The sequence below is a fragment of the Huiozyma naganishii genome, chromosome 4 (assembly GCF_000348985.1).
Source record: "Huiozyma naganishii CBS 8797 chromosome 4, complete genome".
Taxonomy (NCBI): Eukaryota; Fungi; Ascomycota; class Saccharomycetes; order Saccharomycetales; family Saccharomycetaceae; genus Huiozyma; species Huiozyma naganishii.
The window spans coordinates 650,227-673,048 of NC_035925.1; the positions used below are offsets into that span (position 1 = coordinate 650,227).

The 22,822-nt window shown below is 42.4% G+C and overlaps 13 protein-coding genes and 1 non-coding gene across 14 annotated transcripts; 6 read left to right on the forward strand and 8 right to left on the reverse strand.

Moving 5' to 3' along the window:
- Window position 1: 1 nt before the first annotated feature.
- Window positions 2–2,317, reverse strand: LEU1 (3-isopropylmalate dehydratase LEU1; the record flags this gene model as incomplete). Its single annotated transcript, XM_022607788.1, has 1 exon — window positions 2–2,317. One exon carries the CDS (start codon window positions 2,315–2,317, stop codon window positions 2–4), a length of 2,316 nt encoding a protein of 771 aa, XP_022464348.1.
- Window positions 2,318–3,050: 733 nt separating this feature from the next.
- On the forward strand, window positions 3,051–4,220 carry MCY1 (putative cysteine synthase; the record flags this gene model as incomplete). Its single annotated transcript, XM_022607789.1, has 1 exon — window positions 3,051–4,220. One exon carries the CDS (start codon window positions 3,051–3,053, stop codon window positions 4,218–4,220), a length of 1,170 nt encoding a protein of 389 aa, XP_022464349.1.
- A 118-nt stretch (window positions 4,221–4,338) lies between these two features.
- Window positions 4,339–5,733, reverse strand: ORC5 (origin recognition complex subunit 5; the record flags this gene model as incomplete). The annotated part of the gene is made up of 1 exon (XM_022607790.1): window positions 4,339–5,733. One exon carries the CDS (start codon window positions 5,731–5,733, stop codon window positions 4,339–4,341), a length of 1,395 nt encoding a protein of 464 aa, XP_022464350.1.
- Window positions 5,734–7,286: 1,553 nt separating this feature from the next.
- MSB2 (Msb2p) lies at window positions 7,287–10,271 on the forward strand (the record flags this gene model as incomplete). Its single annotated transcript, XM_022607791.1, has 1 exon — window positions 7,287–10,271. One exon carries the CDS (start codon window positions 7,287–7,289, stop codon window positions 10,269–10,271), a length of 2,985 nt encoding a protein of 994 aa, XP_022464351.1.
- A 137-nt stretch (window positions 10,272–10,408) lies between these two features.
- Window positions 10,409–11,284, reverse strand: EAT1 (putative hydrolase; the record flags this gene model as incomplete). The annotated part of the gene is made up of 1 exon (XM_022607792.1): window positions 10,409–11,284. The coding sequence occupies one exon, from the start codon at window positions 11,282–11,284 to the stop codon at window positions 10,409–10,411; it is 876 nt and encodes a 291-aa protein (XP_022464352.1).
- Window positions 11,285–11,448: 164 nt separating this feature from the next.
- KNAG0D03610 (uncharacterized protein) lies at window positions 11,449–12,018 on the forward strand (the record flags this gene model as incomplete). The annotated part of the gene is made up of 1 exon (XM_022607793.1): window positions 11,449–12,018. The coding sequence occupies one exon, from the start codon at window positions 11,449–11,451 to the stop codon at window positions 12,016–12,018; it is 570 nt and encodes a 189-aa protein (XP_022464353.1).
- Window positions 12,019–12,311: 293 nt separating this feature from the next.
- KNAG0Dtrna4L lies at window positions 12,312–12,433 on the reverse strand. Its single transcript has 2 exons — window positions 12,395–12,433; window positions 12,312–12,356 (listed from the first exon to the last, which is right to left on the reverse strand). It is a non-coding gene; the product is annotated as a tRNA-Leu (tRNA).
- A 1,105-nt stretch (window positions 12,434–13,538) lies between these two features.
- On the forward strand, window positions 13,539–13,811 carry KNAG0D03620 (uncharacterized protein; the record flags this gene model as incomplete). The annotated part of the gene is made up of 1 exon (XM_022607794.1): window positions 13,539–13,811. The coding sequence occupies one exon, from the start codon at window positions 13,539–13,541 to the stop codon at window positions 13,809–13,811; it is 273 nt and encodes a 90-aa protein (XP_022464354.1).
- Window positions 13,812–13,938: 127 nt separating this feature from the next.
- KNAG0D03630 (uncharacterized protein) lies at window positions 13,939–14,094 on the forward strand (the record flags this gene model as incomplete). The annotated part of the gene is made up of 1 exon (XM_022607795.1): window positions 13,939–14,094. One exon carries the CDS (start codon window positions 13,939–13,941, stop codon window positions 14,092–14,094), a length of 156 nt encoding a protein of 51 aa, XP_022464355.1.
- A 738-nt stretch (window positions 14,095–14,832) lies between these two features.
- AGA2 (Aga2p) lies at window positions 14,833–15,102 on the reverse strand (the record flags this gene model as incomplete). The annotated part of the gene is made up of 1 exon (XM_022607796.1): window positions 14,833–15,102. One exon carries the CDS (start codon window positions 15,100–15,102, stop codon window positions 14,833–14,835), a length of 270 nt encoding a protein of 89 aa, XP_022464356.1.
- Window positions 15,103–15,872: 770 nt separating this feature from the next.
- On the reverse strand, window positions 15,873–16,340 carry RPL24A (60S ribosomal protein eL24; the record flags this gene model as incomplete). Its single annotated transcript, XM_022607798.1, has 1 exon — window positions 15,873–16,340. The coding sequence occupies one exon, from the start codon at window positions 16,338–16,340 to the stop codon at window positions 15,873–15,875; it is 468 nt and encodes a 155-aa protein (XP_022464357.1).
- An 851-nt stretch (window positions 16,341–17,191) lies between these two features.
- On the forward strand, window positions 17,192–17,677 carry RPL30 (60S ribosomal protein eL30; the record flags this gene model as incomplete). The annotated part of the gene is made up of 2 exons (XM_022607799.1): window positions 17,192–17,194; window positions 17,363–17,677. The coding sequence occupies 2 exons, from the start codon at window positions 17,192–17,194 to the stop codon at window positions 17,675–17,677; spliced, it is 318 nt and encodes a 105-aa protein (XP_022464358.1).
- A 338-nt stretch (window positions 17,678–18,015) lies between these two features.
- On the reverse strand, window positions 18,016–19,590 carry SCW11 (putative glucan endo-1,3-beta-D-glucosidase; the record flags this gene model as incomplete). Its single annotated transcript, XM_022607800.1, has 1 exon — window positions 18,016–19,590. One exon carries the CDS (start codon window positions 19,588–19,590, stop codon window positions 18,016–18,018), a length of 1,575 nt encoding a protein of 524 aa, XP_022464359.1.
- A 660-nt stretch (window positions 19,591–20,250) lies between these two features.
- CWH41 (mannosyl-oligosaccharide glucosidase) lies at window positions 20,251–22,701 on the reverse strand (the record flags this gene model as incomplete). The annotated part of the gene is made up of 1 exon (XM_022607801.1): window positions 20,251–22,701. One exon carries the CDS (start codon window positions 22,699–22,701, stop codon window positions 20,251–20,253), a length of 2,451 nt encoding a protein of 816 aa, XP_022464360.1.
- Between the last annotated feature and the right edge of the window lie 121 nt (window positions 22,702–22,822).

Sequence of the window (22,822 nt, forward strand, 5' to 3'; positions counted from 1 at the left end):
ATTACCAATCTTGGTGCATTACATCTGCAGTGGAGACAGGTTTCTGAACTGGCACGGTATCGAACTTTAGTAGCGCAGAACCACCTTCAAAGAAGGAGTACGCGTCTCTTCTCAAAGTCTCGTATTCCTTGATGAACTGTTCCTTTTGCATGGTGATACCGATATCGTCCAACCCGTTGACAAGACAGTGCTTTCTGAAGGGCTCCACGTCGAAGTGTTCGACAAGGACATTGCCCTCATGGTCTCTGATCTGCTGGTTGGGCAAGTCGACAACGAGTTTCCCACCTTTATCCGATATTGGAATCAGTTTCTCCAAAATCACCTGTTGGTTCACCCTGATAGGAAGGATACCGTTCTTGAAGGAGTTGTTGTAGAAAATATCACCGAACGATGGCGCAATGATAGATTTTATTCCGAAATCTTTCAAAGCCCATGGAGCGTGCTCTCTGGACGAACCACAACCAAAATTGTCACCGGTAACAACCAAGATCTCAGCACTGGTGTATGGTTCCACGTTCAAAACGAAATCGGTAGGTTGGTCCTTGCCCTCCGCATCCTTGGTGAAACGCCACTCGTAGAAAAGACCCGATTTCAACCCAGTCCTTTTGATGGTCTTCAAAAACTGCTTTGGGATGATAGCGTCGGTGTCGACATTGGCCTTGTCCAATGGAGCAGCAATACCTTCCAGGGTTAGGAATGGATCCATACCGGCATTGCCCTTGGCAGGAGATGACGAAGGCGCGGATGCAGATTTGGCTGTAGGTTTAGCTGCGGCAGATTTACCGGCGGATGAAAGGGCCTTCGCGGCTGGGTTATTGTCAACAGACCCACTTTGCACTAGAAGCTCGTCTGAAGAAATCGTTATCTTTGCTTCGTCGCTGTTCTTGTACTGGTGCTTTCTGATGTCAATGAAATGACCATGGATACCGGCGGCAGCAGCCATAGCGGGCGACATCAAGTGCGTTCTGGAGAGAGCACCTTGACGACCCTCGAAGTTTCTGTTAGAGGTAGACGCACAACGCTCGTATGGGTCCAAAATATCTGGGTTCATACCTAAACACATGGAACAACCAGCTTCTCTCCAAGAGAAGCCAGCAGCCTCGAATATTTTGTCCAAACCTTCTCTTTCAGCCTGTTTCTTAACCAGACCGGAACCTGGGACAACCAGTGCCAGTTTAACGTTGTCCGCCAAGTGATAGCCCTTCACCACAGCAGCGGCATTCCTCAAATCTTCGATACGCCCGTTTGTACAGGACCCAATGAACACTTTGTCGATCTTGACAGATTCTAGTGGAGTGTTTGGCTCCAAACCAATATATTGTAACGCTCTCTCCATACCAGACTTTCTGATTGGGTCAGAAACCTTGGAGGGATCTGGGGTGCACGCATCGATTGGAAGAGCATCCTGAGGCGAGGTACCCCATGTAATTGTAGGAATGATATCCTTGGCCTCGATGGTGACAATTTCGTCAAAGTGGGCGCCGACATCACTGTTCAAAGTCTTCCAGTAAGCGACGGCTTTTTCCCATTCGGCACCAGTAGGGCTTAGTGGTCTACCCTTTACATATTCAAATGTGGTTTCGTCTGGCTTGATCATACCGGCTCTGGCACCAGCTTCGATAGACATGTTACACATGGACATACGAGCTTCCATGGACAAAGCTTCGATCGCCTCACCAGCGAATTCCATGACTGAACCAGTACCACCGGCGGTACCAATTTTACCGATAATGTGCAGGATCAAATCTTTGGAGGTTACACCAGGGGATAATTTCCCATTGACCTGGATCAGCATGTTCTTAGATTTGCTTTGGATAATAGTTTGAGTAGCCAAGACATGCTCGACCTCCGAAGTACCAATACCAAAAGCCAAAGCACCAAAGGCACCGTGTGTTGAGGTGTGCGAGTCACCGCAAACAACGGTAGTACCGGGTAGCGTAAAACCTTGCTCTGGCCCAATCGTGTGCACAATACCTTGTCTGTCAGAGGTCATACCGAAGTATGGCACACCAAAGTCTTGGACATTCTTCTCTAAAGTCTTGACTTGTAGACGAGAATCGGCTTGTTTAATGAAAGTGTCTAGAGACTTGAAGTCCTTTCTGGATTCTGTGGGGATGTTGTGGTCAACCGTGGCCAAGGTACAATCAGGTCTTCTAACTGGTCTACCAGCATTCGACAAACCCTCAAACGCTTGTGGGGATGTGACTTCATGGACTAGATGCCTGTCAATGTACAATAAACAGGAACCGCTTTCATCCCGGTGGACAACGTGGTTCTCGAAAACTTTGTCGTATAGTGTTTTAGGACCAGCAGTCATCTTTTCACTATTTCGAGATATACTGAGTTACCTAATATGAGCGTAGCATTAGAAATGGAAAGCCAACGAAAAGAACCTTGATAACATCTAATCCAGTACACTATAGTGGCCACTTAAATATGAACATCGGTCGCCATGATATGGGACGGCGGACTGCGACTCATAACTTGTACCTCCGGTTGCGGATGAAAATACCGGCCCGGTATCGGCTTCGCTGGAAAAAAGAATTAATTGAAGAAGCCGTTGACCGAAACGCCTGAAAGGAGGAGAGCCTATAATGCTGGACCGGGAGGTCCTTGCGGAGCTAGCGTCTGATTGTCCTCAACTAGAACTATCAGAGATGCAATTTCTACCGGGGAAGAATAATCGTATTACTTTAGGTTGTAGGATGACTAATACAATATCGGGGTTGAACCTGTCTGCCACGCCGGACCGCTCCACCAGCTCGCTGTCAACTTCAAAAGGAAACGGACACGCTTCGATCGTTACACTTTTAACATACACCAGCGTTGCACGCGTGACAAATTTGTGTTTAGGAAACTACTTTAAACTGAACTGTAGATGAACCCTTCATGCCCTTAATTATGTATGACGTTTTTTCTTCACATTATGTAACAGGAGATAATTAGGAAACAGACAAGAGTGAAAAAAAAAGAGGACTATCAAGTACTTTCCTAAAAAGTGAGATGCCCTTACTTCATCCTCAAAGCAATCAATCAAGTGATTACATACCATGCCGGAGGTGAAAGGGATTGTTTCAAATACGCTAACATTTGCTTCTCTTGCTACTGCTTTGTACACCGCTTATAAGCTATACCGAACGTATGGTGACCCGGTGTTAAGAGAACTACCTTCTGTGAAGGACGGTATTGAAGAGCTTATTGGCAAAACCCAGATAGTTAAACTCAGGTCGTTGAGTGCGGAGACTGGGTGTGACATCTTTGCAAAGTTGGAGTTGACCAACCCTGCTGGGAGTGCGAAGGACCGAGTTGCGCTCAATATTATTAAGACTGCGGAAAAGAAAGGTTTGCTGGTAAGAGGGGAGAAGCCAGAAGGGTGGGTCTTCGAGGGGACGAGTGGATCGACTGGTATTAGCATTGCCATGATCTGTAATGCATTGGGGTATAGGGCACATATTTCCCTACCAGACGACACCTCGCTGGAAAAACTGGCACTATTAGAGTCTCTTGGGGCAGTAGTAAACCCGGTCAAGCCTGCTTCCATTGTGGACCCTGACCAATACGTCAATGCAGCAAAGAAGGCATGCGATGAGCTCAACGAATCTGGTGCGGCAAAAGGTGTTTTCGCTGATCAGTTTGAAAATGAAGCCAACTGGAGAGTACATTACGAAACAACGGGTCCCGAAATATGGGACCAGATGGACCATAACATCGATGGATTTATTGCTGGATGTGGGACAGGTGGTACAATAACTGGTGTATCAAAATACTTGAAGGAAGTGTCACACCCTTACGTTGTTCTTGCCGACCCACAGGGCTCTGGTTTCTATAACAGGATCAACTACGGTGTGATGTACGATGAGGTAGAGAAGGAGGGCACCAGGAGAAGACACCAAGTTGACACAATCGTCGAGGGTATTGGCTTGAACCGAATCACTCGCAATTTTAAACACGGAGAAAAATACATCGATGAGTCTATTAGGGTCACGGATAAGCAAGCTGTAGGAATGGCTAAATACCTGTCCATACACGATGGCTTTTTTGCAGGAAGCAGCACTGCCATAAATGCAGTAGCGGCTGTCAAGTTGGCGAAAAGGCTGCCCGCAGGGTCGCGCATCGTGATCATTGCATGTGATAGTGGGTCGAGACATCTCAGCAAATTTTGGAAAGAGGCCAAGATTGTCGATCGCGAAGTGACGCTGGACGAAATCATGAGTTCGTGATCCAGGCACCGTTTATGATTGTAAATGTCTGTTACTGGTTTTACTGTTATATATCAATGTAGTTTTTCCCTTCACTTTCCATTGCATTTTAGAATGCATATATATATATTTATATCGATCACGCATCGTCAACCCCACTAAAATATGAACCTATGTCGAATTGAACCGACTGTGCCACCTCCTTGATAATTTCCCACGCTACATTAACTTTCCATTTCGCTTTGTTGTTTAATGGATCTGTGATTCTATTCGTTGCCGTCGACACTAGTTTCAAGGCCCTTAGTTCGGCTAAATTTTGAAATACTTCGACATTTGCCCTAGGCAACTTCTCTTGAAGTAATGATGCTAGAGACCCGGCCTGGTGCGTGGAATCGACAGGGTATATCGCTTGCCACACAGCGAGCAGCCGGTCGATGAAGAAAAGGTTAGGTTGTAAATTTCTTGGGTTTGTGCTCCTCTTCTTTCTCCTACCATAAGATGATCTTCCCGACTTCAAATGACTCCTCTTTGTGAACAAACTTGCATCGTATCTGGGCTCTATGTACGAGCAGAAATATGCTGCGATTAGAAGGTACTTCGATATCGTAGAAAGTTCATATGTCTGCTCATCGCGGCCACCTTCTTCGTCAATCTGTGCATCTTCAGAGGTTAATGTATCGTTGGTGGCTTTAAACAGATGGATTGATGACTTGTACAGTGCGACAGGGTCATAAGCAGTTTTCTCATCGATGTGCTGGCGATACTGGTCCCATTTCAAGTCAATCAGGTCATTCAGTGCGCATAGGTTGTTACCAGTGTACAAGTGGAACACTTGCACAATCTGCTTGATGAAATTCACCACAATCACAGCCTGAGCATCGACACCCACTGTCTCCAAATCCATCGCTAGATCTTCAAACCGCGATGAAATTAGAACTTGTAACAATTGATCGGCGTTATACCTGGGGAACACCACGGTGGGGATCATAAAAGACGCGTAACGGGCAATGTATTCTGATTCTCGTATACAGTAGATTGTCTTCAAGTGTATGCAATCGACCAACTCGTGTAGTTTCAGCAGCTTCAATAAAAGGGTGTAGTCAACGTCTTGCAGTGAATCGAGCCCGTCCATTACGAGTAAGAATGTCTCCACTTCTGGTACTTTGGAGAAGAGCAGCTGAAAGAAGGAGAGTAGGTTATATGGTTCCTCCACCATGAGGGGATCCAGTTGCTCGCTTTCCCTGTCCTCCTTTTTGAAATGATCAGGGTATCTGTCGATTAAAGTGAATTTTGTAGCTCTTGCGATTGCTTGGATAAGCAGTTTCAGAGTGACGGATTCCGCAGGGTAGACCGTTGTATACAATATCTCCTCATTCCCCTCTAGCAGCCGATTTATGGTGTACGTTTTGCCCGTACCTTCATAACCTTGAAGAAAGACATTATACGGTGTTAGAACTGGGTTGCTGTCAATATATGCAGAAAGGGTAGCGACTTGCTGTTCTCTAAACAGTATTTCAGGTAAATTGGTAAGCATAGCTGTGCAAGACGCCTTCTATCAGTATCAACGGAGCTAAAGTTTTTCTGAATATGTAAAAGTCATCGCAAATTAATGTATAATTTTTCATAAGCAAGCTTCTTTCTTTGCTTTCTTAGTAGTCTGTTTTGAAAAGTGTGCGCCGTGCGCTGCAGGCCGTCAAAGACTGAGACGAGTCAGGGTAAGAGTCACAGATCAGGGAACTCCATATTGACACTGCTTGAGGGTGGTGGCCCGAGTGACAAGTACATAGGTTAGGGGACCCACGTTGGCATTGGACACCAGCCAAAACCAAACACTTTGAGCGGCTACCGGAACACTTAGACGGCGTGGCCAGCGGTTTTGCTAGTTAAGGAAACCGGCACACACAAGTCGACTTGATTCTGTTACAGAAGACAAAGCTGCAAGAGTGCATTGAGTGTTTCATGTAGCTGAGAATGGGGTTTTCACAATGCAAGCTACACATTCTCAGCCGGATGAAACGTGCAAACGGGGGTCCGAATAAAAGTTCCAAAGTCCCAAAATGACCAAAAAAATGCTATTTTGAGTAAAGCGCGAAATGCCCAAGGCACGCAGAGAGCGCGATGCGGGGTACCCGTTCACGACTGAGCATGTTCGGGCAGGGGAGTTTACAGTCTCGTGGGCAGATGACTTTCCTCCGTGAGTTTCGCTCAATTGCGCAGTAAGGGAAGGGAATGGGTCTTGCATCCTCATATTATACAGGTACAAGATGACCTCATTCAAGTAGCACTACATCGAACACAGTTTAGACTGCCAACAAGCTTCACTCAGAAGAGAGCTGCTCGCTCATAAGCCGCGTCCGCGTCGTCGTTAAAGCGCTAGAAATAGATCGAGAAAGCTCGAACCAAAATGTATTCCTAATCAAGTAATAAAACAACAGCATCAAATTAAACAATACGCCTTTCCAAAACGTAATTTCTTCCCCAGTGAAAGCTGCGTAGGAAGTGCACGAAGCTGAAACGCCAAATGCTCGAGTATTCTAGACTTTCGTCATCGTTTGGTATCATTTGGCGAAAAGGTGCGTACACATATACGTTCGAACGTGAGGCACGACAGCGGCGGACAGGAAGGGAGCCCAATACCCTGTTGAGTTCTATTCCTAAAGAAGCAAGATAGAAAAAACACACTCACAGTCACGTCCCAATAGAGGGAATATTTTATTGACTGGGACGCCTGGAGATGGAGGCCAGACCTTTGATCCGCTTTTAAGTGATTCCAATTGTATCTGTTGATTTGGGTCCCTTGGAGGGCTCCGATTATTTATTTTTGCCCGTGTTTCTCGTTGCTATATATTACAGCTGATCAATTCTAGCTATTTCTAGTTCTGTGTCTTGTGCTTGCCCCGATCCTCAAACAACAACTGGATCAACTTGCCATACATCATTCTTTTTTTTTGTCTGCTTTTGCCGGAGGATTATCAAATCCACCAAAAAATAACCTGTCCACTCATTGTAAAGAAGGTATCCGTTGTTTCAATCGTTCACTTTGGCACTTCACATTTTTTTTATCCCAGTTGAAAAACTAGCTTCCTGATGAGGTTGCCAACTTTGAAAACAGTGTCGATAGGCTCTTTACTACTGTTGACATCATCTGTGCTTGTCTCCGCTGAAAACTTCATTAACGGAACCAACCAAAATGCAATCAATTCTGATATACAACATTATGGTACTACAAACCATCAACACACCAAGAATACTCTGGTAGAAGACCAAATTTTTGATTCAACCACCACTCACCCATACACGCAGCATGACATATCTTCAGTCCCCACTGCTCTCTATGGAACAAGCCATACTACGACGGTTGCTGAAAAAACCATGATTACAGACTCATTTGACCAATTTCATGCTTCCGCGACTGAACATCAAAAAACGTCTGCTACACCTAGTCATGTCACAATTATAAATTCCAATGACCTTATCAATAATAATACACCACAACCTACTGAGCATTACGATACCCATTCTAGTTCCACAACCACGACCTTAGTTGGTTCGGCTTCGACTAATGAATGGAGTTCAGCATCAGAAAATCAGAACGGTTCACAGAATTCAGTTCCCATAGCTCCCAGCGTTGATACCACTACGGCACAGACTACTCCTTCAACTGCTGTTTCGCCTACTCCAACCACGACTGATACTACACCATCCCAACAAACAGATACAATACACACAACGGACACGGCTCATGATGAGACGTCTCATTTTGAGCAAAGTACGCAACTGTTACCTACTACGACTCCACTAGTAGCAACGTCTACTCCTTGGGAAACCCAAATTACCGAAACGATTTTACCTGCTTCCACCACACGCGGAACTGTTGATACCGCTCCAAGTGACAATACTTCCAAAGCAACTGCTACCTCAGTGACAGCTACAGCACCTATTGCTCCTATAACAACAATTGCTTCTTCCGCCCCCATCGACTCCCCTACAACAACGACGTCCCTGATAGCACCTGTTGATCCTACTACCACTACTGCACCTTCAACAATACCCGTGGAACCTGCGACAACAGCAACATCTTCGGAGGTACCCGTCGAGCCTGCGACAACAGCAACATCTTCGGAGGTATCCGTCGAGCCTGCGACAACAGCAACATCTTCGGAGGTACCCGTCGAGCCTGCGACAACGACAACACCCACAGCAGTTCCAATCGAACCCACGACCACTACAACACCTTCTGCTGTATCTATTGAACCTACAACAACCGCGACACCTTATACGGCACCTGTGGAACCAAGTACAACGATGAGAACAACTGAGCCTACTGGGACTGTAAACTTTCCCTCTTTGACAAGCGAAGCTCCAACAGCAACACCGGTGGCTCCTGCGCTAACTGAGGGGACCTCCACCGGACCTGTTGAACCTGCAACAACATCTACTGCTTTTTCCACTTTCGAGTCTGCAACTGAAGCATCCACGACCGCAGTTACGGATACGGTGCCAGAACCAAGCACCTTGCAGCCGTTAGTGTCCCCAGTCGTAACATCAACAACAGAGGATAGTACCACCGCTCAACTAATTGAGCCTACGTATACTCCAACTTCTGTAGAGACTGTTTCATCACCTGCCGCTCCACTGCAACCTTCTACTACAATCATAGAGGGAAACCAGCCATCTTACATTCCAACTTCAACTGTGTCCGAGATGATGGCACCAAGTTTTACAGCTACAACGTCGGTACCAGAAATGCAATCTTCCACCCAAGTAAATGATGTTCCGAGCGTTACAGAAACCACGACAGCCAGCGTAGGGCAACCATCTTTATTAAGTTCAGCCTCAACACCAGCCGCTACCGCTTCAACGTCGACTATCATTATGGAGGGCAGTGTTGCACCAGTTAGCACATCCAATCCTGTACCTACACAGTCCACCACTACTTTAGTAGGTCCAATGACCAGTGCTCTACCTTCATCAATTTCTTCCTCTGTGAACTCTACTAGCGAAACCACTGATAGCGATTGGTGGATTCCAACAAGATTACTGACTGAAACTGCTGCTGTTGAAACTGCTTCTAATACCGTGAGTACGCTTTCTCCTTCCGCTACGAAATATATGCCACAGGTAATTATGGCACCAGGTGACGTTACAGTCGCAGAAGGATACACACTTATCACAATTGGATTCAAAAAACCTTTACACTACGAGTTCGTTGTTACTCAACCTAAGTCATCTGCGCAAATTATATCGTTTTTACCAAACTTACTAAATCAACCTTACGGAAATATCTTCTCCAACATATCTGTGCTACAGCTAGTACCATTACAGGATAGTTCCATATCCTACTATGTGACAGTCGCAGAAGTGTACTTTCCCACAGCGGAAATTACAAACCTCTCCCAACTGGTCAAAGATACAAGTAGCATACTTTACACGGAAGTCAGTGAATCTCTTAAGACACTTGCCGATATGATTGATCCATCCATTCCAATCACCGGCCTCGTCAAAAATGCGACACAAACTGTAGACGGTTCTTCTGATGGTTCTGATAACGCTTCCGGGTCCAATTCCTCTTCCACGTCTTCTAAGCAAGGATCCTCCGGGTCCACAGATGCTGATAGTGACAATATTGGTACACTAGAGTTTTCCTCGAAGTCAAAGTCTGGTTCAAGCACAAACTCAAATTCTGAATCAAAACCATTAAACAAGAAAAAAATCATTGGCCTTGTAGTCGGCGTTGTCGCTGGTGCAATCATGTATTTCTTTTTGATGGGATACTCTATCAAATACTTGATTGATAAGTATAAGAAAAGACAAAGGAGTAATGTAATTCAGTTCCCTGATGACTCCTCACTGAGTTCGAATGAATCATTAGCTGTCGAGAAGGGCAAACGAAATAGCGAGTATGTACTCCAATGGATGGATGACGTACACTATGGCTCTGAGAGGTCTAATTTCTCAAGGTCGGGATCTGGAATTCGGGCAGGCAATGGGAGTGAGAAGAACACCAAGTTAAAGATCTCTAATCCTATTGCCACGGAGAACTCATTAGGATGGCATGAAGATGGCTTGTAAAAAAGAGATCAGCAAACATTTCCAGTTATCTTTTTTTAGCTACCGTTTCAAAGAGTTCTTTTATGTATCTGCTTATACAACTAATAAAAAAGACTTGTACTATTGTAAAAATATGTTTGAGAAAATAAACTTACGTCTCAACGCTTCAAAAAATTTATAATTGTAGTAGATGCGTTTTCAAAATCCTCAAAAAGTAGGTTGTGGCTCGTCTTGAATTCTTTAACTTGATGTTTTGGGAAGTTCTTGTTTAACAACTTATAATCAGCGTTAAATAATGGCGAGTAGAGTGCCCTCATAAATAAAACTTTTGTATCCACACATTGAGTAGAAGGTGTAGTTGCTGGCCAGTCTTTTAAAACCTCCAATATATCAGGGAACTCTTCGATAGGCAAAAAATATTTGATATGCGACCTAGGTTCAGCGTTGCCTTTCACTTTGAGGAATCCAGATGCAAAATACCAACCTAACAAACCGACACATTCCTCTCTCCAACTTTTGCTCCCAGCTTTTAATTCCATAGTGCCACTATGCAGGTTTCTAATGAGTTCCATATGTTGGATAAGTTCCATTGGTAGAACGGGGGTCTTATAAGGAGGCATATCTATCGATACGATTCGCTTAATAATTCTCTCTTGTGCTAGCCTAATAGCGGCCAGGAGCCCAACTTTGGCGCCCATCGAAAAACCAACAATATCCACCCCTCTATCGCTAACTTCCTTATCATCCAGTTTTTCCTTTATGAAGTAGATTAGGTCGTTTGTCAGCGTCTCATATGTCATTGGATGTGCCTGCGGGGAATCTCCATGGTTTCTCAAGTCGAGAGTATATATATCTGTGGCCATTTCCCGCGATACAATTTTATTCAAAGAGTGGAACATTGTTTTCGAACCCAGAAACCCATGTAGATTGATTTGAATAGGCTGCTTCTTTAAAACTGACTCACGACATTTTATATGATGGAATGATAGGGGTACCACAGGTTTAGTAGGGAGTCTTCTGAGCACAGGCTTCATTCTCTGTTTTAGAGGCGCTATTTCTTAGGGAAAGTAATTAGTTTCATCCTTCAAAATATTGTTTTTGGATATTGTTTAATCATGTTTGATAGCGACTGCCAGCAAACAGCAAAACAAGAATGGCAAAATCAAGGGCCGGGAAAATCGATTATAACGTTTTAGGCATGGAAACCAGCTCGAAGCTATCCAGTCGATTCGGATTGCGAGGAAAACAGAATCGTCCCGAAATCAATGAAATACCTGGTTGGGATATTGGTCCACTGGATTCTGAAGAACAAGAAGAACTCATACAACAATTCGAACTACACAATTACAGTACTAATCAATGGACCATCAACATTTTGAGTGGTACATTTCTATTTTGTGCTGGGTTGTTTTCAATATTAGCTACGAAGAGCGAGCGGCGCGTAAGTTGTATGTTAATCGCTGGAGTACAATCGATTGCATGTTCGGTTGTGTCACTACGATATGATATCATTAACGATTTTATTTTGTTCAGGCAAGTTAGGTTACGCTTCAGCAATTCTACACTCACCAGTCTCAATTGTGTTATTTTGACCTTGATTCTTTGGGTAACAATGCAACACTTTGAAGATACTGGACTGCTGCAACTATTCTTTCAGGTACCACTACTCCTTTTTATCATCACTGTGCTTGTCAAGAAATGGGGACGAGATATAGAAACAGAATTGAGGGGAATAAGATCACTGAAATATAAGTATAAAAACGTGTAAAGAGTAATACCAATGTTCCAACAGCGTTTAAATAAGCTATATTAGGTCAAAAAGAGCGGTGCTCTTTATTTCCATGTCGACTAAAACAAAGACGTAAGTATACCCATTATCTGGCGTAGCAGTCTGTTGAATCTCTTGAGTGTCCTGTGCCGATGGACTATACACTATACACGCAAAGATAAGGATCCAAAAAAGTCTTTGGTCTGTATTATAGTTGTAGTACCACAATCTCATGATGATGGGCCATGTCATATCACTGTATACGAATTAAATAATGCTCAAAGAAAAAATAATGGTTGCTAAGAGATTCGAACTCTTGCATCTTACGATACCTGAGGATTCCCACTGTGTTCAGTGGTTAAGAACGTTTTACTTTTCTTGAATCAGGCGCCTTAGACCGCTCGGCCAAACAACCGCTTATTTATATTTTTTGGTTTTTTTGGGGCTGTTATAAAGATATAATTAAATTGCGATATACACATGATAACAATCTAAACTTGGGTTTTCCTGGATGTAGAAAATAATATATGATATATACATACGTTTAACAGTACTATAAAAATGATGGAATATTGTGTCAAGCACAGACATTATGATAAAAATGTTGAGGCATCATGATTGGCGTGACTCATTGTGAAATGGTGTAATTTCTCACATTTATAGAACCTAGCTTAAGTAAGTGCACTGAACTTTATGTCACAAGACTTAATTGAGTCAAACCATACACTCAATTACTGTTGAGCTATGAACTCAGAATATGATGTCCCGCGACCTTTACAACGAAATGGGGACAAAGCAGCAGGATCATCCTAATAATGCTGCTGATGGTGTTAGGCAGCCGCTTTTGGGCAGAGACCACTCCCAGGAAATCATTCACAGCTTTCTCTTTGCTGATGTGCTTGCTGGAAAGCTGTTGAAGAGTGCGTTTTTCAGCAAAACAGTCAGACAGTACCCCTGTTCGGTCCATCCAGAATGACGCCTGACTTTCAGAGAACTCTGTTATGGGATCATTTATTTCATGCAAAAACACACCAACGTGGAAAAGATTGTTGGTGCCGCCGATTCCGTACAAAAGTACGCTGGACACACGGCTACCACTGAGCGAAGTCTATGCTGGACCCAGGACAGTTATCGACCATAACCAAAGTGCTGAGTCCATTGCCAACTATTAAATAGCACTGGAATGGCACAGATTCCTTGAACTTGAGATAGCGAAAGACATGGTCGCTGTGACAGAGAAGGAGAGCACAAAACTTGGGTATAGGCCACTGGGTACGCCGGAAGACCTGATTGCCGCCGGGCGGGAGCTGTACACGGAAAAACTTGCATTTAGGAAAGGACAACAGGATATTGCCACTGCGGTACACTTGGGAACTGAGCAGCTTATCCCAGTCCAGGCGCTGCCCTAATTCGGGAGAACAGCTTTGTTTCAAATTTCGCTGATTGCACTGAAGAGAAGGAATCTTGTTCCGAAGATCGTGTCCTTTGTGTTTGTACCTTACATTACTTTGAAGGTCAACATGATTGACGGGCTGAAAACCAAGGGATTGTTGAAAGTTGGAGATGCTGCTAATCTATGGAAAAATAGGGATAGTATTGGTGAGGACTCACTTACTACCGATGTATACGTCGGTGCATTCCAGGATATGGGCGCAATTTCCTGTAAACTGTTGATCAACAACTTGTACAAAACCTTCAAAAACACCATTTTGGGGTTGGTAGTGATTGACGAGTTCCACAACTTCGAAACAGAACTTAGCCACCGGGAGAACTGTACAAGACAATTAATATAATTAATCTTGGATTGGTGTGTAAAGTTCTGATGCTCTTCGGGACCATTAGGAAGGAAAAGTTTGCAGGGTTCGCTGGGCGGGAGCTTTACACGGAAAAATTTGCATAGAACGACTCAACCTGACACTCATGAATGACTGTCGTACTCTTCTAAAAACAACAAATTTACCATACTACCTTTGGTTTTATGACGTTCAATTTGTAACCATCCTACGGAACTCCGTCTATAACGACACGCTCCAATCTTCTGCACGGGAGAAGGCTGGTCTACCGGAATTGACGTGAAAACAATTCTTCCGTTTGGCCAACCCTTGCGCACTTCACCGAAATCAATCCAAATAAAAATAGCGTGGTAAACAGGGATTTTCTCTTGTCCCTTCTTTTAACTCCTACGGTTATCAGATACATCCCAAAAACCGGTACAGTGGTAAATAATAACAACTGTGCCGTTATTTGTTCCACTGTTCAGATTTATTCAATTTGAGAACGGTCAAACAACTTCCAAGAAACACGAATACAGCGTAAATTACGTTAATGCAATGAAAGCTTTACTTAACAATGGAAACGCAAATCATAGGTCAGTATTGTACATTAAGCTATACAATTCAACCGGGATGAAAAAGAAAAGGAACTGTTATAAAAACCTGTGATAAAAAAATAAGACAACTACCAGAATGCATACTTGGGAAGAAAAAGTAATAGACATATCTGAAGTCCTCAAACAAAACATTACATTATAAGATTTTGCTTGGGGATATTCAGTATTCCCAAGTGTTCATCTTTTGCAACTATTTAATTTTCCTATATTACGCTCTTGTAAACAGTTCTCTTTTTTTTTTCCTTATTATCGTATTGTATTTAAATCTGCGTACAGCTAGGCTCATGATATACCCATTTATATGATTTGATATCCATTGTCAAGGGGGATTTCACAATTTATCCTCATATATTGATTATTTAAAATATGCGTTACTAAATAAAAGAAAGAATAGAAAGACTAAAGACTACCGGTATTTAATCAGCTCAGAAAATTGGTACCGAGGAAGTACCAACCGCAGTTGTAGTTGTCGTATCTGGATTACAATTGGAGACGTATTTTATTGAACTATAGTACTCATAAACTCCGATCATATACTTATGGTTTGCAAATACAGTGTCGGTTTCCACCGAATAAGGAGTACTTTCTTTATAATTCTGTGGTATCGATTCTGGAGCAACAGTGGTTGCTGCAGGCCCTGCCAATGACTGTTTGAAAAAAATAAGAAGCAAACTGAATACCACTTGGAAAATCATCCTTATTAAACTCTTTGACGTTGTTCGGCGTTGATATTGAATTAAGGTAGTCCCGGATTATTGCTTTAAAATTTATGCCATCTTTATAGCGAAATATTTAAAAGATGGAGAAGAATATTAAATGGACAGATGCCTTTTATCAATGAAACACTCCCTTGTCTCAAACTAAAGTATCATACAATTAATACTGGAAACAAAAAGATCAAAAACCACTTTTTTCAGCGTGTAGTTTCCTTTTTCGGTAATTACATGGTTTTATCCTAATAGTGTCACGGTCATTTTTTAGTTCCTGTATTCTGCTTAGAAAACCTCAAATCAGCAATCAGCTGCAGAGTTCTCCCAGGACGGGCAGACCCATTCTTTTACCGATATCATTCTTGAGTACTCCATTTTGGGGTTATTGTCCAAAGAGATTCAGAGTAAAAGAGTTTTTTATTCTTTTGATATCTTCACATCCCGCTATTAGGTAGGGGAGCTCCTCGAGGAATGGGTGCATACCGAATAGACATAGTCCCCGATCACTATACACACCACTCACTATTTTAACCGATTAATCTTTTATGTAATACACATCTTAAAGTGTTGAAGGGGAATTCTTTTCGTTACAAATCCAGCGGAAAATAGATTAGTCACAACTATCTTGCGAGAGAAAGTGTCTCAGTTAGACATCAGTTTACGACAGGAAAACGTCTTTGACTGTCAATAGAATTAATGATAAATTTATATAATGAATTGAAGAGAAAGCTTTTATAAAATTAACAGAATTCGACTTAACGGGAGGTAGCAGCAACCTTTTGGAAGGCACCCTTAGCTTGTTGCTTGGAGAACTTGGAGCTTTGAGTACCACCAACCTTGGCCAATTCAGCCTTTCTGGCAGCCTTGTCAGCCTTCTTCTTTTCCTTGCTGGCCTTCAATCTCTCGTCTCTGTTGGACTTTCTGACTTCTGGCTTCATGGATCTTCTTTCCTTGATCAGGTCCAAAGAGGCACCGACAATTGGTCTCTGGGCCTTGACGGTCTTTCTGGATCTCTTCTTGGTAACTTCTTCAGTAATACCCTTCTTGTTGTGCTTTCTGAACAAGACGGTCCAGTGAACTCTTCTTGGGTTCTTTCTTTGCTTGAACAAAGAGGCAGACTTGGAGTTTTGGAATCTGAAAATCTTGGAGTCACCACGGACAAAGAGCGTACCTCTACCTGGGTAGATTTTGCCACCGGAAAAGGAATCAAGTTCAACCTTCATTTTGTTTCGACTATATTAAATGATTCGTGAGAAAACTGAGAGTTAGTATATCGATTAATTTCGAAGGTCACGCGTCCAACGTTGTATTATGGCGTGGAGAGTTACAAGGGAACTCTTATGATGGAAAGGATAAGTGCCGCTGGCTTATTCGTTTAAAGCTTTCTCCTTAAACTTGGTTCAAAAGTGCTAATATCACAAACTTCACTACTGTTCTTCATCGTAATTGGAAGCATCCAAATGACAAAGGAATTAAACGCAAATTATCCTTTCCCCCAACTCAACGCATACACACATTATAACATACTTTTAAAGCTGGTGTTCTTTAGGCTGTTTACTTAGTCTGCAATATCAACTGGGTCCTTACTATAGCAAAGCTGCAGTATACAGCCACAGGCTGGCTTAGCGAACTGGGTGAGGTTGGACCCAAAATGGAAAAAGTGCTGTAGGCGCACCCCCCAGCCTAAGTTGTGCCCGGCGACCTCTGCCTAAACTATTTTTTGTTCCAAAAGAAGTTGTGTCGCCCCGCTCAAGCTCCAGGCAGGAACCCTTCTGGAACTGCGCTGCTCTCACAAGGGAAATTCTGGTTTTCAAAAGATAAAAAAATAAGTTTCTACTTAGTTTTTTAAACTTTACGATGTGGTGTGCAGATGTATTATTAGACAATTTGGTTGCAGTCCGAAAAAAACTTTTGACCCACGCAAAAAAAAGTTTGAATATTTTGAAATATATCTTCTCTTGAAACTTATTGGCATTGGTAGCTGAGTATTTTATTCACTGTTGGAAGAAACGGAAATCCCCATATCAGACCGGAGTGTTTTAATACTATACTATTATCCTAACAAATCACAGAGATGGTCAGTATACTTTGCACATGAAAATGATTTCGATCGTTATTATTTTGAGGCATAACTAAAGGAAACTGTATGCGTCAAGTAATATGTTTTAGAATTCGTACTTCTTCCAATTAGAATATAATTTACTAACAATCAATTAGCATAGTTATTGCTTTCATTTTTTGATAGGCCCCAGTTAAATCCCAAGAAAACATCAACCAAAAGTTGGCTTTGGTTATCAAGTCTGGTAAGTACACCCTTGGTTACAAGTCTACCGTCAAGTCTTTGAGACAAGGTAAGTCTAAGCTGGTCATCATTGCTGCCAACACCCCAGTTTTGAGAAAGTCTGAATTGGAGTACTACGCCATGTTGTCCAAGACCAAGGTCTACTACTTCCAAGGTGGTAACAACGAGTTGGGTACTGCTGTCGGTAAGCTTTTCAGAGTTGGTGTCGTCACCATTTTGGATGCTGGTGACTCTGATATTCTAACCGCTTTGGCTTAAGTGTTATGACATTTAACTTTATATACCTTTATATGAGTATAATGTTGTTCTAATATCATAATAGATTCATTTAGTCATTTCACAATCTCTCTTTTGCACTTTGTTGGGATTAGAACTTGTTTCGCTTCCACGCGCTGTAACAGAATTTATCGATTGAAAACTAACATAGGAAACTTTTTTTATTATAAGTGCTTATACTATTTTTCGTTATATAGTATTATTAGTACACAATTTTTATCATGACGGGTGTAAACGGAATAGTTAAGGTGATTTCTTGCTGAAGTTTTAACAAGGATATGCAAATGTTGGAAGCCCAACTTTTCAGAGGACTGAAGTTTTTACTTTAGGAGAGTACCAATCCCGAAGAACTGTTCAATACCATATGGACCTGGTGCCTTCCAGTAATCATCAGTGTATGATAAGATGGTTACCTGCTGGTTCAGTTCATCTAATATACTTTGGACAGCAACAATTTGGTTTTCCTGGGAGGGAATGTTGTTACCGTTTTGAATACCTCTGGATGGATAACCGGTCTCTGTAATAACAACATTTTTACCACCACATGTGTTTTGAACAATGTTTAATTGACCCTTAACAAATGATCCTGAGCTTTGGGCATCCGAGTTTACATCGAAGTAAGAGTGAGGGTTAATCCCAACAAAATCAATAGCTGAGTTGGTGCACAATTCTGGGTGGTTTTCAAAAGTAACAGGTGGTTCACTGGTGGTCACTTGTCCACTATAACCTGCACTCTGCAGTTGGCTCTTAACACTTGCAATTTTAGAAATCAGATCCTGAACAGAACAGTAACCAGAGTTAATCGCTTCATTACCGATTGTGATGTATTCAAACGTATCCCAACCATTTGCTTGACCGTATTCGATAACAGCGGCTAATGGCTGATCCACGGAGTCAGCCCCTTCGGCACCGAGCCATAAACCTTGATTGATTTTGATACCCAATTCAGCGCAGGCCGGTTGAACTGTTTGCAAAGAGTTACAGTCTGTCCCATAGATACGAACGGAGTTTACACCTTTACCCTTGATGATAGCTAGATCGGAGTAAACATCTCCGGCAGATCTGCATGAACCGTCATTGTTGTATGGGGAATAGGCTAGACATTGAGGAACAGAACTTAGTGCAGAACCACTGTTGCTTCCTGATAAACCAGGACTTTGAGTAGGCGTAGATTGGGGTTGCGTGGTTGTAGTCTGCTGTTGTTCTTGGGTGGTGGTGTCTTGCTGCTGATTTTGAGTACTCGTAGTCTCTTGTTGCGTATTCTGGGTGGTCGTAGGCGCAGCATTGTCTTGTTGAGTGGAAGTGGTCATCATAACCGAAACATCTTGATTGGCATTTGTATTGCCGTGCGAATGGCCCTCTGTTGGCTGTGTGTCATAAAAGTAATCTTCATTCAAGGCAGTTTTTGTGGTTTTCCTAGTATTTAGGTAACCGGATTTCGTTGTTGTTGGAGTTGTTTGTTCTGTTGCCGTGGCAGTTGGAGTCGTTTGTTCTGTTGACGTGGCAGTTGGAGTCGTTTGTTGCTCAGAAGTAGTAGTTAGGGAAGTGGTCGTTGGGGTTAGTGTCGAGGTGGTTCTGACGCCATCTTGAGTTGAGGGGTTGTTAATAACATCTTTACGATTTAGGATCACAGTGGTCGTTGGAGCGGCAGTTGGGTTAACACCATCGTGAATATCGGTAGACGTCGAGGTGACATCCCCATCAACAACATAATACACCGTTGGTGCAGTGACTATTTCAGTTGTGGTAGAATAAACATCTGTAACAGTGTTTGTTGTACTGGCAGTATGCATTCTGGTTACGATCTCCCTCTTGTTAAACAGAGGGAAAGCGTTCGAAAGGACCGTAAGCGTCAATATAAGCATAACATGCTTTGTGGATGAGGTGAATTGCATTGTAGAAAATTAAAAGGAACGTGGTTGTTGTTTAAATGGATACTTTGTAAGTTTCAATAATAATTATGGGAAAACAGCTTGTGTACCTTTTAAACTCTAATTGCTTGTGTCTTTTTTGATATGGCAGTTATAAGTGATATGAATCAAATGAGACTTCAGATTTGAACTCATGTAATAAGTATTCCAGTCATGGTATTTATATTTCAATAAATTCGAAAACCATCAATGAATCCCTGTGCTTACATTTCGGTTACTGGTGAACTTTGATGGAGTGCTCCTACCAATGTAAATATCAACCTCAAACAAAGCGATTCGAGCACTGGTGTTTACCGGCTTTGAACCTAGCATCTAAACAGACCACCATTTTACAAAAATTGAAAACAAACAGTGCATCAAAAGCGCAAGGTGTTAATTAGCTATTTTTGTTTACACAACAATCTTGGCACCGAGTGTTTTCTTACCAAGCCGTGTCATCGCTCTCTCCCATGTATTTCAAAATTTTCAGTTTTTTTTTACCGCTGGTTGATTTTTTTTTTGAAGCTAGCATTATTTCCTTTCCAGGAAATAGTAAATAGAATAGTTCGAAGTTGAACCAGCAATTGGGATTTGTTTTTTTTCTAGACGGATAGGTCGCGTTCAGCGCCAGCTTTACATAACGATCTACATAAGCTCCATGATGTTTACAATCAAAGCTGTCCAACCAGTAAATTGCTTAGCCCCTGTACCATGACCGTCGACTGGATCATAGTTTTCGTAAACAAACCCGGTTTCTTGCCAAACTTTGTAGATGTTATCTACCAGGTTTTTTTTCAAAGAGCTGTACAGTTTCCTGGCTTTATCGCTGGCACTCTTTTTGTGTACAGTAGACACATGATTTCCATGCGGGTCAACCTCTGGGTAGTAATGCTTCAGTGCATCCAAGCACAAATAATTTATGTTCAGCCAAATGCGCCCTCTCCAATAGTCCTCGCCCTTACCAAAATATTCATCCTTCTTCGATAATGACAATATCCCGTATGGCGAAAAAAGCTTGTCTTCATCACCCATGAGCGCTATTGTTTGATTAAGTTTAGGCGAACTGCTTGGCATTAGCTTCAGCGCAAAAGGTAACAAAGAAACGTAACCTTGATGGCAAACACGAACAAGCTCATCGTCATCGTCGCCATCAAGTATAGTCACGTCACAATAGCACCCGTGTTCCTCATCCCAATGTAGAGTATCGAGGTTTTCTATTATTTGGCTTTCAAGCTTGGCAAATCTCGCTTGGTCACTTTCTAGATGCAGAATCTGGGCAATTTGTTTCATTGATCTAGCCATCACACCAACCCATGAAAGTGCATCCACATGCAGTTCGGCTATGTCAGGGGGTTGCGCCCTTGGGTAGTCGTCAAGACCACTTGGGAGACAGTGTGTTTCTGTACGACCAACCCACTTGTACACCGCATTTTTGTGTATCTTGACCCAATTTGGATCATCTTCCATAATACTTTCGTACTCATCAATTAACCCCCTCTGGGAATTGGTAAACCATTCAAAGTGTTTTAACAACTTTGGGTAGATTTTCTTACCAAACTCTATCACTAATTCAGAGGAATATTTCAATTGTTCTGTAGCGTCGACCGTATCACCTTTATTGCCAAAATCATCTACATTTTCAAGGATCTTGGTCAGCATTTCACTAAATGCTAGCAATATAGTAGGAGGGTTAGCTATTTGTGGACTTTGTACTTGGAACTCTCCTGGAACTCTACTTCTTGCCTCAGGCCCTAAGATAATTTCCCTTGCAATCCAGCCATCGTCATCTATTAAGCTGAACCAGCTATTCACTATCTCGAATGCAAGGTCAAAGTCGTACTCCATGATTTGCAAGATATGAAACCCTTCATCCCAGTAAAACCCCCGTGGGAAAAATCCACGGCTTGGCACGCTGGTGAAAAGACTGAAGGGACCCTCTTCTCGGCCATCTGTCAACTTCACATCATCAAATTGGTCCTCTGTGAATACGTTGGTTCGATCAACGAGCTGCTTCCCATGGAAGTAACCAATCCCACCGAGTAGGTTAGACAGTGTTTCCATCGCAAACGTGCGCTTCTCAAAATCCTTAATTTCATTGAAGTGTTTATCAAGTTTAATTGCGATTTCATTCATACGTCTGGAAATGACGTTGGTGGCAGCTGATTCAGAAGTAATTTTTTCTTTCTTATCGTCCATATTATTATAAATGATGTCAAATTCGAACCCTTCTGGATCAGAGCTATTAAAAGTTTTCTGAATATAATGGAAATTACCTGATGGGAACCCATAACTGTTATGAAGAGTCAGCATGCTTGGAATAAGAGTGAGGTCAATATTACCGCTGTTTTCCTGAACCATGGCTTTAAGTGATTCAGAAAGCAGTACTTGGTAAATGTCATGAGCCTGCCAAATCTCCTCATCAGGAACGGTCATAGAAACATGGCTGACTTTGGAGCAATCAGCACCTGAAGCGGTTTCCATGGTGTTCAACGATTCATTGTGGAAGTAAGATCCTTTATTATCATTGATAGAGACTTGATATCTTCCCAGTTCTCCTGATTGTCCTTCAAACTGTAGATTGTTACCGGTCTGCTGTCTTAGGGATAAATACGAAGAATCTTGATTTTTGGCGCCCGAATTTTGATTCATATAAACTACCATTGAGGCAGCACCTTCTTTTGTTGGATCCAACGCTGAACCGTTTACACGAACGACCCAATTCTTGAAATCGTCGGTTTTCACAAATGACACAGTAAGGTTCAAGTTATTTTCCTCGTCTATAATGGATTCTCGTCCTCCAATACGAGGGTCATATTGTTCCCAACTAAACTTCTTCAAATTTTCTCCATTATCCACCTGGTGTCTCAATTTTGAAAGAGCCGAAGGGTCAGTGTTGTCAAACCACATCAGTCCTAGAGAGAATGGTGTATCGTCAACATATCTTGGTCTAATCCCAAAATAGCACTGAGAACGGTACGGCCCCCATAATAAGGACTCTTTCGTATACTTGTTGAAGGACTCTGCTACAGACTCCGCTTGGACTGATGAAAGTGCAAATTGGAGCAGCAAAATTAGCAGTCGACAGTACGATGCCATTGAGCTCGTCACTGAGGTTGATCAGTTTTGTTATGAGGGAGCCATCTGCCTAAATTGCATCTGGCAGCTTTCTTCTCTTCTTTTTTTTTTCATGTTGTTCTTTTTCAAGAATAAATCTGTC